We start from the raw sequence: 13,883 nt of genomic DNA, 5'->3' as shown, positions 1-13,883 counted from the left end.
ATTAGACTTAATTGACTTGGTTGATATACCAAGTGCAGTTGATTAGTAAAGTGTGCCAGAAACTCTGTGTTGAGAAGAAATTCTAAGGCAGGATTGAGCAACACATGTGTGACATACTTGCTTTTCATGACCTAGACATTATCAACAAGAAACTTATTAGATGATAACTCCATGGCTAATAACATAATGGAGCACTACTAGTTTCATCTACTAATCCAAACATTTTAAAATTTAATGATAGGAAATATTTTGCCCAAGGCAAATTTTTTATTATCTGCTACATGTAGCTATTCACAGACTGTAATAGTATGTTAGGAAAAGACATGTAGTGGCTAATATGGTTTATGTAAAAGTTATTTCTTTTTATCATCCAGCCCCAAACATCAAGAAGTTATTTTAACTCATAAAAAGAACTTTTGTGAATCCATACTTACAGGATCTCCTCCAGAGGCAAACGAAATAGACTGCATATGATGATTTGCAATAATCTGAAAAACATAAATATGTATGCTAATATGAAGTAATCATTATTTCTAGTTATATACAGTGTAACAGTAATAGACATACATTTGTTTGTTTTGTTTTTACCTGATCAGCATCCCTTTGGAAACCACCCCACCTACGCTGTATAATAATCTCATTTAAACCATGAGATTCTGGTGATTTTGTGATGCCCATCTCACTGCCCTTGCCTACCCAGGTGGAACATTATCTAGGGCTAGCCAATCAGAAAATACCATCTCTCTGGATACAGCAGAGCCAATCAATGTCTTTTGAGAAGAATTGAAATGAATAATAGGAGAGAAAGCATCTCTCTCTGCCATTAAAAACTATGTAAGCCCAAAGCTTCTGGGGGCCATATTACGCTGCCATGTGAGAAAAGTCTGCTGGAATATGAAGTTTTTCTTCTGATGAAAATCAGAACTGAGAACTAAAAATAGGAAAAAAGTCTGCTGGTAACATTTGTTCCATCACTTTAACCAATATATTTCACCTGTCCCTTTATATTTTTGTTTATTTTTGCAAAAGTTAGTTTGAATTTGATTTCAGTCATTCACTACTAAATGTATCCTGAGTAAGGCACTAACATTAAGACTTCTAATATGAATAAGAATCGCCAAGTAAACTGCATTAATCAGCTAAGAAGACTGTCCTTTATTTGAGAGTCTAGGATTGCTTGTTTGGAAACCACAGTATAATGACCATTTGCAGAGCCATATTTGTCATGCTATTTTGAAGGTTCATTAAAACACCAACTATGCAACTATTGACTAATCCTGTTTTCAGAATTGTGTGACAGAATCTACCAAAGCTGATTATATGAGATGACCAAGCAATTCTATTCCTAGATGTATATCCAACACGATTGTGTAAATATGTGCAACAAAAAATATTCTCAAAGAAGATAATAACTGCCCTGTTCATAAAGCCCTAAATTGGAAACAATCCCAACGATGACTATTGTAATATTCAAATGGTGGCATACTATATAGCAACAACATGTTTGTTGAGCAAAAGAAGCCTAATACAAAGAATATATACTGCATGGCTTAATTTATATGAAGTTCAAAACTAGGCAAAATTATGGTATTTGAAATCAGAATAGTGGTTATTTCTGGAGCACAGGAAGAAAGGGCAAACGGTTTTCTGGGATGCTGGAGTTTCTTGATCAGAGTATTGGTTATAAAACTGTTCATTTTGTGATAATTATTATGGACTTATTATCTGTGTACTTGTCTACATTTATATTTCAGTAAAAACAAAGTCAATATACAAAGATCAATGTCATTCCCATATATCAACAATAGTTGGCCGGGCGCGGTGGCTCACGCCTGTAATCCCAGCACTTTGGGAGGCCGAGGCGGGCAGATCACGAGGTCAGGAGATCGAGACCATCCTGGCTAACATGGTGAAACCCTGTCTCTACTAAAAATACAAAAAATTAGCCGGGCATGGTGGTGGGCACCTGTAGTCCCAGCTACTTGGGAGGCTGAAGGAGGAGAATGGTGTGAACCTGGGAGGTGGAGCTTGCAGTGAGCCAAGATCGTACCACAGCACTCCAGCCTGGGCAACAGAGTGAGACTGTCTCAAAAAACAAACAAACAAACAAAAGCCAATTAGACACTGTATTTGGGGGAGAAAGGTACACTTTGTAAGAGTACTTTAGTATAAAACTAATCAGAATCATGTAATGCTTTTTGGAAAACTTCATTGAAGAGTATAAATAAGACCTGAACAAATAGAAAGATATACATCACTTTCACAGATGAGAAGACGGTATGACAAAGGTGTCAATCCTACCCCAGATTAATTTATAAATTCCATGCAATCCCAATAAAAATGCTTCTAAAATTCACATGGAAGAATAAATGTGCAAGAGAGCTAAAGCAAATTTTAAAAGAACAAATGCATAAGAATTCCTTTATCAGATAAGAAATATTATAATATCATATTCAAGATGCCCCTAAATTCATATGAAAGAATAAATGAGCAAGAAGAGTTAGGGCAATTTTTTAAAGAACAAAGACAAAATATTCCTGATCAAACAGCAAGATATGAAAGTGTAGAAATTTCACAAGAATTCAAAGTCTAAAAATAGACTCATGTATTTAAGAACTTTTAGTCTATGATAAATGTGACACCAAGCAGCAGTCAGCCAGAAATTATGTGTCCATGGTGAGGAGAACTAGAGCAGAGGCTCCCAACTCCCCTGGCCACAGACCAGTACCAGTCCGTGGCCTGTTAGGAACCGGGCTGCACAGCAGGGGTGGGCAGTGGGCGAGCGACAGAAGCTTCATGTGTATTTACTGCTGCTTCCTGTTGCTCACATTACTGTCTGAGTTCTGCCTCCTGTCAGATCAACGGTGACGAACGGTGACGTCAGATTCTCATAGGAGAATGAACCCTTTTGTGAACTACGCATATGAGGGATCTACGTTGCATGCTCCTTATGAGAATCTAATGCTTGATGATCTCAGGTAGAGCTGAGGTGGTGATGCCAGCGCTGGGGAGTGGCTGCAAATACAGATTAACAATAGCAGAGAGGTTTGACTGCACAGAGACCATAATAAATCAATTGCTTGCAGACTCATATCAAAACCCTATCAGTAAGTAGCAAGTGACACTTAAGCTGCATCTGGTGGCAGGCTACATAGTGGCAAGTGAGTTGATGTACTTCAGTTTGTACAGCTGCAGCTGATGGCAGGTTTTAAGTCAGAATCTGACGATTTTAGTTTGTGCCTGGCCCGCCCATTATCTTATTTACCACTTCCAGCCATGTCTCTTTCCTGCACCGTGCACTTTCTCAGTCACAGTTTTGGTAAGCCCATTAGCTAACCCTAGCCAAAATGAGTAAAAAACAAACTTCGCTGGAGAGTTTCTTTGAAAAGGGAGAAAGATCCACGATGAGACTGCAGAAGACTTTAAGGCTGCCAACAAAAAGAAAGCTGCATTTAAAAGAAAATACCAAGAGTCCTACTTAAAATGCCAGTTCATTACAACAGGTGATTCACATTCTCCAAGCTCACTTTGTATAATATGTAGCAAGTGGCTGTGTAACAAACCCATGAAGCCTTCTAAACTGCTTTGTCACATGGAGACCAAGCACCCTGCATTAATACTAAGCCTTTGGAGTTTTTCAAAAGAAAACAATGTGAACATAAAGAATAGAAGCAATTATTGAAGGCTACCACTTCATCAAATGTATCTGCACTGGGAGCATCATTCTTAGTGCCTAACCACTTTGCTAAAGCTAAGAAGCCCTTTACTATTGGTGAAGAGTTGATCCTGCCTGCTACTAAGGACATTTGTCATGAACTTTTAGGAGAGGCTGCAGTTCAAAAGGTGGCATGTGTTCCTCTTTTGGGTAGCACCACAACTAGATGAATAGATTAAATATCAGAGGATAATGAGGTACAATTGTTAGAAAGGATTAATGAGTCACCGTGGTACACAATCCAGGTTGATGAGTCTACTGATGCTGACAACAAAGCAACAATGCTTTTTTGAGTATGATATATTTTTCAGGAGGATGTGAATGAGGATACATTATATGCACTTTTGTTGCCAACCAGCACCACAGCTGCAGAACTATTCAAGTCTTTGAATGATTACATATCAGGAAAATGGAATCAGTCATTTTGCATCGGTATACGCATGGGTGAATCAGTTGCCATGACTGGATGGCATTTTGGTTTCACTAATCAGGTCAAAGAGGTCGCTTCTGAATGTGAGTCTATGCACCGTGTCATCCATACAGAAATGATGGCTAGTTGGAAAATGTCACCTGAAGTTAACAACATTTTGCAGTATGTGATTAAAATTATCAACCATATTATACATGACCTTCACTCACATCTGTTTGCACAGCTCTGTGAGGAGATGGACGCAGAGCACACATGTCTTCTCTTATACACAGAAGTGAGATGGCTTTCTAAAGGTAGATCACCGGCCAGAGTTTTCGAGTTAAGAGAGCTGCTGCAGAGATTTCTTTTTAGAAAAACAGTCACCATTGGCGGCACATTTCAGTGACACAGAATGGGTCACAAAACTTGCTTACTTGTGTGACGTATTCAACCTGCTCAATGAACTCTGTCACTTCAGGGAAGAACAACAACTGTGTTCAAGTTGGCAGATAAAGTGGCTGCTTTCAAAGCTAAACTGGAATCGTGGGGGTGACAAATGAACACTGGGATTTCTGACATTTCAAACATTAGCAGAGATTTTGAAAGAGACTGAGCCAGGGTCTTCTTTCTCCCAGCTGGTGCATGATCACCTATCTCAGCTTTCCAGAGATTTTGAGCATTACTTCCTGTATTAGTCAGGGTTCTCTAGAAGGACAGAACTAATGGAATATATATATACACATATATACATATGCACACATATATATACACATATATATATGTAAAGGGGAGTTCATTAAGTATTGACTCACACTATCACAAGGTCCCACAATAGGCCATCTGCAGGCTGAGGAGCGAGGAGAGCCAGTCCAAGTTCTAAAACTGAAGAACTTGGAGTCCGATGTTCGAGGGCAGGAAGCATCCAGTACAGGAGAAAGATTTAGGCTGGGAGGCTAGGCCAGTCTCTTTTCACATTTTTCTGCCTGCTTATATTCTAGCCAAGCTGGCAGCTGATTAGATTGTGCCCACCCAGATTAAGGGTGGGTCTGCCTTTCCCAGTCCACTGACTCAAATGTTAATCTCCTTTGGCAACACCCTCATACACACACCAAGGATAAATAATTGTATCCTCCAATCCAATCAAGTTGACACTCAGTATTAACCATCACACTTCCCATCCACAAAAGACAGAATGGATCTGTGACCCATTTGTGAATAAGCCAGGTGAATCCACTTTGTCCATGCTAGAAGAGGATCAACTGCTTGATATTGCAAATGGCGGTGGCCTTAAAAGTATGTTTGAGACAACTTCAAATCTCCATACGTTCTCGATTAAAGTCAAGGCGGAATATCCTGAGATTGCCACAAAAGTACTGAAAAGTCTCCTTTCATTTTCAACATCCTATCTTTGTGAGGCAGGATTTTCCGCAGTAACAGCAACCAAAATGAGATTACAGAATCCACTGGACATAAGGAACACACCTTGGATGTCACTGTGTCTCATCACCGTCTAGTTGCAGGACTGTCTAGTTGCAGGAAAACAAGCTCAGGGCTCCCACTGATTCTACATTATGGTGAGTTGTATAATTCTACGTAACTACAATGTTATAATAATAGAAATAAAGTGCAGAATAAATGAAACGTGCTTGAATCCTTAAGTATACACAGTCATATAATTCATAGAAGTATATACAACTTAAAAGCAGAGGCTTTTAAGTTGAAGACAGGTAAAACATGTTTTTAAAAAACACACAAAATAGTATTTTGCTATGAATACATAAAGATACATGTAAATGCAAATAAAAAGAATTTAAAGAGTACACGCCGCATTGGTAATAGTGGAAAAATACCTACTCGGAGAAAAGAAATGGGACCAAGTATTTCTTCGCTATAACTAAAAAAAGAAAAAGAAAAAAAGGACAATATATATGTCGTTTGTGAATTTAACTTTTTAAATGACAACACTAAAAGGACAGAATGGATTAGTTAATATGCTGATCTGTGGTTATGGATGTTGTCTGGTTTGGAAACGTGGATTTAGAAGTCATCAGCACATAGATAAATTGCCCTGGGGAGGAGGAAGAAGGGAGGGGAGGCACATTAATGTTAGGAGGGCCATGTAAAGTTATTTTCCAGTTTGCTGCATCACAAGCAGCAGTAGGGTTAAGTAACACAGAAACTGTTACGCCTCTTGCCTACAAGGTCCCTAGATACCAAGTTCGAATCGACGGAAACGTAGCTCAAAAAGCGACGCCCACACCCCGGGAAAAACATTGAGCTACGCCAACCACAGTGGCGCGCCAAGCAGGAGGCGGTACCTGAGGACCACGCCTGCGCGCGGGGTTACGCAAGCGCGCAGCCTTTGCGCACGCGCACAAACGCACGGCCGCGCAGCATCTATCTTGCTGGAAGCTTTTTGCCAGAGGTTGAGCGGTTTGCATAATGTCGGAAATGGCCGAGTTGTCAGAGCTGTATGAAGAGAGCAGTGACCTGCAAATGGATGTGATGCCTGGCGAGGGTGACCTACCGCAGATGGAGGTAGGCAGCGGGAGCCGGGAGCTATCCCTGCGTCCCTCCCGCAGCGGGGCCCCGCCACAGCTCGAGGAGGAAGGCCCAATGGAGGAGGAGGAGGCCCAGCCAATGGCGGCGCCAGAGGGGAAACGGAGCCTTGCTAACGGGCCCAACGCTGGGGAGCAGCCAGGCCAGGTGGCGGGCGCAGACTTCGAGAGCGAGGACGAGGGCGAGGAATTTGATGACTGGGAGGACGACTACGACTATCCCGAAGAGGAGCAGCTTAGTGGTGCCGGCTACAGAGTAGCAGCAGCTCTTGAAGAAGCCGACAAGATGTTTCTGAGAACAAGAGAAGCAGCCCTGGATGGCGGGTTTCAGATGCATTATGAGAAGACCCCGTTTGATCAGTTAGCTTTTATCGAAGAGCTTTTTTCACTGATGGTTGTCAATCGTCTGACCGAAGAACTCGGCTGTGATGAGATTATTGATAGAGAGTAGTTACATGCTGTTAAAAGAGGAGGAAACTACTTGAGGAGGGACCCAACTTTCCGCTATCTTTTGGGTTCATTCCAAATAGTTTTGTGCCATTGAAAAACTTGACCTTCAAAAAAATTTGTTTTTCAGAATAGAAGACAATAGGACAGTGACTGCACAGTTGTGAAAAAGGAGGAGAATCATTAAAGAAAAAGGAAAAAAGATTTTAAGACTGTTGAAATCTGTTATCAAGAATGTCCTAAAACACCTATGGCTTTGACTTTGTTATTGATCCAGATTATTTTCCTTGCATTGGGGAAAATATCTTTCGTATTTGTTTGCTGTAAAGATGGTTTTGCAAGAATAAGTCATGACCAAGACAAACTGCCAATACAAGAGCCCACTGATATTAATTATATAATGAGAAAAAATGTATCCAACTAGGACACATATCTTTTGAGTTATTTGGACTGAAAGTTTAAGAAAACTTGGGAAATTCTATTTTGTGATCTAGTCAAGCCATAGTTATCAAAGGCTAAATTTTCAGTGTAAGATAAATGAAGTATTCTTCATTATTCCAAAAGGATGAGTAAACTCAAAGATGTATCACGTGTGCTCTGTATCTTAAGATGTGTTTCCAAGAGCGTCTGAAATTTTGTTTGTACATGTATCTTGATCATTTATAAAGCCACTGTGATCTATAAATCAAGAAAATTCATTGTCATAACCATTTTTAAAAGTCAAAAATTAAGACATCTTTAATTAAAAACTTTCAAATCTAGACACTAAATGTGTGTGAATGTACAATGAAACCATTGCTCACGCTGTTATATACTAGAGAAATTTTGTTTTGCTTGCTGTTTTAATTTGACAGGTGAAATACTTTAGTTGAACTTCATATTGTAAGAACTGTTAATAAAAAGTTGTCAAGTAAAAAGCCCTATATCTAAAAAGACTTTATGAACAGTTATTCTATCAACTTTTAAAGGTTTTAAACCTACCCAGAAATTACTTTGGTATCTGAAGTTTCCCTCTGTCTCCTCCTCTAATTAAGCTTGTTATTTGTTATGCACCAGCATTGGAGATAATAAAATTTCTTGTTCTGTGTATTTTGTTTGGCTAATAATATTGCATACATACTTTATACTAGTTTTTATTGTATGTGTTAACCAGTATTAAGGGAAAATAATCCAGCTTCAGCTATCTAATTCACAAATTAATTTCTGGAAATTAAACTTTGTAAATTAAGTTTTTGCCCTACAAGAATTTGCTGGTCTAGGAAAACCTGCCCTATCAATGAGTATGTTGCCATGGTTACCTTACTAAGATGCTGAGGTTCTAGGAGAGTAATGATTACATCAGAAGGCTATGTTCAGCAAAATGAGTGTATCAGCAGGTTTTATCATGATCAGTAAAAAGGTTCCAGATGCTTCTGCTCCATTATAGCAGTAAAGAACGAATATCCAATGCAACAGGACAATTCAGAGCCTTATTTATTTTATGGTCATCCTGCCTTTTGGGAGAGAGATCTGTAAAAGATAGGACTGTGACAAGGATGATCAGAATTGTTCAGACACTAGCTGGGTTGGGAGGGAGAGATGGTGGAAGTAAAGTGTTGGTTCTTAGACTTCTTAATCCTACCACTTCCACTGCTATCTCAATTAGCCTGTAGCTACGGTCAGATGAGTGTGGATAGATAATTAATTTCATGCGTGATGTAAATTAGTTTGGATGGGGGTATGCTAGTGCACAATAAACTGGCTGGTTGTATTTACCTCCAGATGTTTATCTTTACTAGGAAAGGTAAACTCTTGGGAAAAAAAAATCTGACGTCCACAAACTAGAAGGTTGTGATTCTGTTTCTCTCTGGGACTAAGTAGGGCACAAGAGTTGGGGGTGGGAAACACTCCCTGTTACATCTGAAGGCCCATCTTAGGGAGAAAAACCTGGGCTCTGCAATTGGCTCGGTTGTTTTTCAGTCTTAAAAATAGGCAGTAAGCTGAGAGACAATGAAAATTGTAAATACTTATTTGTATTTATTGAGGATAGAAAATTAACATTTTAACACCCCTTTTAGGGGTGTAAAATCATTTGTATTTCCTTTACATGCAGTTACCACAGACAAACCAGACTACTTGGTTAAAATTTGGGTTCTACTATTTGTTAGCTCAGTAACTGGGAAATTAATCTCTCGGGCTTGGGTCCTGAACTGAAAATAGGGACAATTGGATGTACCTTACAAATTGTGAGGACTAAATGAAGATGTGTGTGAGAGTGTGTGTGTGTTTGTGTGTGTGTGTGTGTGTGTGTGTGTGTGTATCTTCATTTAAGGGAACTAGAGAAAGGAGTTCTGGGGAAATTCTAACTGATTTTGCAAGATAGGGGATTTAAAGAAGCTTTTGAGTACACAGTGTGATTAGGGAGAGTTTTGCAAATTTATCCATATGTATTACAAATGTTCGCTTAGATCAGATATCCCATGTTGGCTATCTTCAGGCCACAGATCTATTTTGTTTGGTTCATGCTTATAATTTTAAGAGACCAACATCTCAGTACAGAGATAGCAGCTAAAAATCTAGATTCTTACCTTTTTATTATTATTTTTTTAAAGTAAAAGATCTGGGAGCCTTTGACCTATAGACCTATGTAGCCAAAAACCAAACAGACAAAAAAGCAAACAAACAAACAAAAACATCTGATTCACCTTTAGACAAGGAAGGTGTTCTGTTTGCCAAGTGTCAGTGTTATCTCCCCAACATAGAGGCCAGGTAGCACTTGATATTTATCATTGGGCTTGCACCATTGTTTTTTCTTGTGTTTGCACAGCTTGCGTTACCTACTTGGCCTCTAAATATCTCAAGTTGCCTCTCCTTGTAGAGACTAAAGGATGTCTCAGTTTTTGCCTGTTTTACCTTAACTCTATTACCCTTCTGAATTCAGTATCTGTTAGAGTTGTAGAAATCAGTAAAGAATTAGTGGGAGTGTGAGCTACTGAGACTGACGTTTTTGCTTGAGGCCCTAAAATACTATATTAAAGTATGTCAATAAAGTCTGTCGCTTGAATTTTGAAACAAGGAAATACCTATAACTTACCCTTGCAAAAGTGTATTTTCCCATCCTGAAATATGGTAATATTTAAAAATTGCAAGCATTACATGTTTAATATTTTCTGCCTCTGGAGGTTTGTAAAATATTTTCTGGGAACGAATGGTTATATTCTTGATGTTCTCAGTGACCAAAGATAAATGTGAACTATCTGTTCCATAAATGCTATCATCTATGAATATATCCATAAACTTGAACCTTTGTTTTTAGTCCAAAGTATATCTTAGAAATTAAGTGGGGATGGGGAAAGCATTAATATTTCTTTGTATTTATTTTAGAACTTCCAGTGGTAGCGTTAAGGATTTAATTAATCCTTTTCTTGTGCTGTATCCACAAAGTCTCTAATCTTCGCTGTGTTCATTTCTTAAACATTTTAGTTGCCTTTCTCACAAGACATAAAGCTTCTTGAGTTGAGGCCTCTACAGTGGCACATCTCTCCCACCTTCCAGCCATTTCCCCTAGGCCTGCAGAAAAGCTCAAAATAGTTACTAAAAATCAGCCCTCAGGTCTGAGATAAATGAGATCTTAACTTTGGTCCCCACTCCAGCAGTGGGCTGAATACAACCCCGTTCCATGGCACCAGTGCAGAAAAGATGTGGATTACTTTAAAAGGCACATCATATTACTACAGTTACTGGTAATGAAAATCACCCATTTTCCTCACCTCTGTTTTGCCTGAAAGGTTATGGATGGGTAGTAATACTTTGCCCTAAAGAAGGGTACTGAAGGGGAAAGAGAGACTGAGAATAAACTCTGCCCCACCACATACACCACAATCCCATTCTTCATAAATTCCTCATTCATTTCAGGAACCCCACAGAAAGGGTCATCTTAAAAAATGATCATTAGATTCTACCCAAAAGGCTGTCATTATGATGGCTTCAGCTTTGCCCACTCTTCCTCCCTTACAAAACTCCGAGATAATCTGAGGGCTCCTCTACTTAGTGAGATTTCATAACTAAAAGCATTGAACTTTCGTAGTACCATCCGTGTGAATGAAAACTAAAAATAAATTTTGCATCTACATATGTACTGAAGTCGAAATGTCAGAATGACTGAATGAATGTTTTACCACTCATATGTGTCATGTCTTCCAAGCACAGCCCAAAATGTTATGCTCTCTTTACACCAATAGCATCACCACTCTTGGAAGATCAACCAGGACCCAACTAGACAAGAATTTACTTGTAACTGTTTCATGTTAGCACTTTTCCTCTAAGGTGTTGTATACTACTGCTTAAACAGTGTATTTTATTCTGTTTTTTAATTTAGAAAATAAAATAGCCCTCAAAACCTGTACTTATATGTTACTGATAATTTTATAATCTTATAATATGTTCTTCCTATTAAGTACTGAGTATATGAAAAGGTCTCTGAGAATATTTGAGTAAATAATAATAATAGGTATTATGTGACTGGCACACACTATATAATTTACATCTATTATCTCATTGAATCCTCTAAACAGACCTATGAGACACTTAAAATCCATCCTCTCAGAAACCTTATAAATAAGTACCATAATCCTCATTTCACTGATGAAGAAAACTGAAGCCCAGAGTAGTAGAGTCACTTGCTAGTAAGTGGCAAAGCCAGCATTTCAACCCATATGTAACCTCAGAGCTTTTAGCATGTTATTATTATTAAGTACACATTAAACCTTGATCAACAGCACTCCACACAATAAAACCTTAACTGTAAAGAAACTTGGATCACAACATATTAGACAAAGAGGAAAATCAGATCCTAACACACATACATAACCTGATAGAAGGAATTTAGTTTAAAAAATTAAAAGCAAGCCAAACAAAACGTCCTTGTTAAGGTACATATTTAGCCCAATGCCTACGTAAATTCTACATTTGCTTCAGCAATGCTGTTCTTTGAGAAATGAGGTTCACAATGAAAACTCAGGCACACCACAGTATCATAAATTATTAAGGAAGAAAGCATTATCTTTTATACAATACCATTTTAGAAAGCTTCTCAACTACAAGAATTGGAAGAAAATATTTTCTGCTTAAATTTCAGTTTGCTAGAACACTAACCCTAACATCACCTTTCCCGTTTGTCCCTCATCTGCACCCTGGCCCAACACACAGTCTGTCAGTTGTGATAATGGAATTGCTATCCATTTGGGGAGGGTTGGTGGAGACATCAATGATCAATTTAAGGATATGAGTTGCTAAATGATATTTTCTATGTTCTTTGCACCTTAGTTCTTCATTCAAAGCCAATTAGGTAGGGGCACGTATGTAGGTGGTTACACGCCCCAGTGATGGGTTGGTAATGCTGTTGTTCTAATGATTGTTACGCATAAATCTTCAGCAGATTTTTCCCTTGTGCTGTCTTAAGTTGTAGACATACTCTGTCTAAAACTTTATTCTTTTCATTATCCCCAGGCTTCTCTGGAAAAATAGATATGTTAAACTATAAATGACATTTGTGATCTTACCTGTTGGTTGTCAAGATTCATCAGTGTGAGACTGCATGTTGAGATGGTCAGTTTTATATTCATTCCTGAAAACTGAAGATTACTTTTGCCAAGAACTGTTGATAGGAACTTAACTGGAGGCTTTAAAAATTAAAGAAGAAAAACAAAACACTGTCAGGAATTTTGTCACAGAATGAATGTTAATGTTTTTTAAATGTTAAAAATGAGTCAAAGTCCAAACTCTTCCTTTCTATTTTACCTTATATAAATCAAATGAAAGGGAATGATTTTTATTAAATAAACATGTTTTTAAAATTAGAATGCAGCAAATTCTTTATTAAGTAGTGAAATTTAGGCCCTCAGAACTTTCTCCTAGTTTCTCTCCTCCCCAGGTGCTGGGAGTGGACTCCTGCTTGAATGTAAACAAATTCCTGTGAGAGTTTAGACCAGCTGAACTCTTGCGTCCTTTTCAATACTGCAAATCTAAAAGAAGAAAAATTTGACAATCCACTGAATCTAACGCCACAGAAGGCATTGATGAACTCTCCAATTACACAACTGCTTCCTTCTCTGAAGCCATCCCTGTTCCTCCCTCATCTTTCCCTTGCCAGAGTTAAAAAGTCCTCTCTACTAGTCTAATTGTTACCTTCAGATAATCATGATGCCTGAAATTCTAACATTGGGCATTCTTTTAGGTTAAATTGTTGTTTTCAGAAGGTCCTAATTGTTAAAATGAACAAATATTACTAGGAAGGCGTTAGCCCCTTCCACATTAACTCATTAATAAAGATGATTTACCAGAAATTACTAATAGAGATTTAGAAGAAGATCCTGAGGAAAGGGACATGTTTTTTTGTTTGTTTTGTTTGTTTGTTTGTTTTTTGAGACGGATTCTCATTCCGTCGCCCAGGCTGGAGTGCAGTGGCGCGATCTGGAAAGGGACATGTTTTGATAGAAGTCAAAATTCTGGACCAGGCATTTCTCAAGAAGAGGAGGTGTGGGGGTTTGGTGAAGAATCATGAGAGTAGGGGGTACCCAGGAATTATAAAGAAAAGCACTGGGGTCATATGTCCACAAAGGCATACCAACAGGGGGGCGAGAGGGTGGGCTGGTAGATTTCCTCAGGCAGAAATGCCACTTACTAACTGATGACCTTGGACAAATCACCTTTCTAAGCCTCAATTTCCTTTTATATAAAAAGTGGGGGAAAAAAAACAGTAGCCACATCATAAGGG

The 13,883-nt window shown here is 38.5% G+C and overlaps 2 protein-coding genes across 2 annotated transcripts in view; one reads left to right on the top strand and one right to left on the bottom strand.

The window, feature by feature from the left end:
- The window catches only part of LOC101014651 (SHC-transforming protein 4), a 142,364-nt gene that overhangs the window by 48,993 nt on the left and 79,488 nt on the right, over window positions 1–13,883 (bottom strand). The window contains exons 4-5 of the mRNA XM_003900903.5: window positions 12,670–12,789; window positions 435–488 (exon numbers count right to left, since the gene is read on the bottom strand). Of these exons, the coding sequence (XP_003900952.1) occupies window positions 435–488; window positions 12,670–12,789 (174 nt within the window). The remainder of the gene's footprint in view (window positions 1–434; window positions 489–12,669; window positions 12,790–13,883) is intronic.
- Window positions 5,605–8,218, top strand: LOC116275853 (EP300-interacting inhibitor of differentiation 1). Its single transcript, XM_031668718.1, has one exon. The coding sequence runs from the start codon at window positions 6,567–6,569 to the stop codon at window positions 7,131–7,133; it is 567 nt and encodes a 188-aa protein (XP_031524578.1). The 5' UTR covers window positions 5,605–6,566; the 3' UTR covers window positions 7,134–8,218.

The sequence above is a fragment of the Papio anubis genome, chromosome 7 (assembly GCF_008728515.1).
Source record: "Papio anubis isolate 15944 chromosome 7, Panubis1.0, whole genome shotgun sequence".
NCBI lineage: Eukaryota > Metazoa > Chordata > Mammalia > Primates > Cercopithecidae > Papio > Papio anubis.
This window is presented reverse-complemented; position numbering and strand designations above follow the sequence as displayed.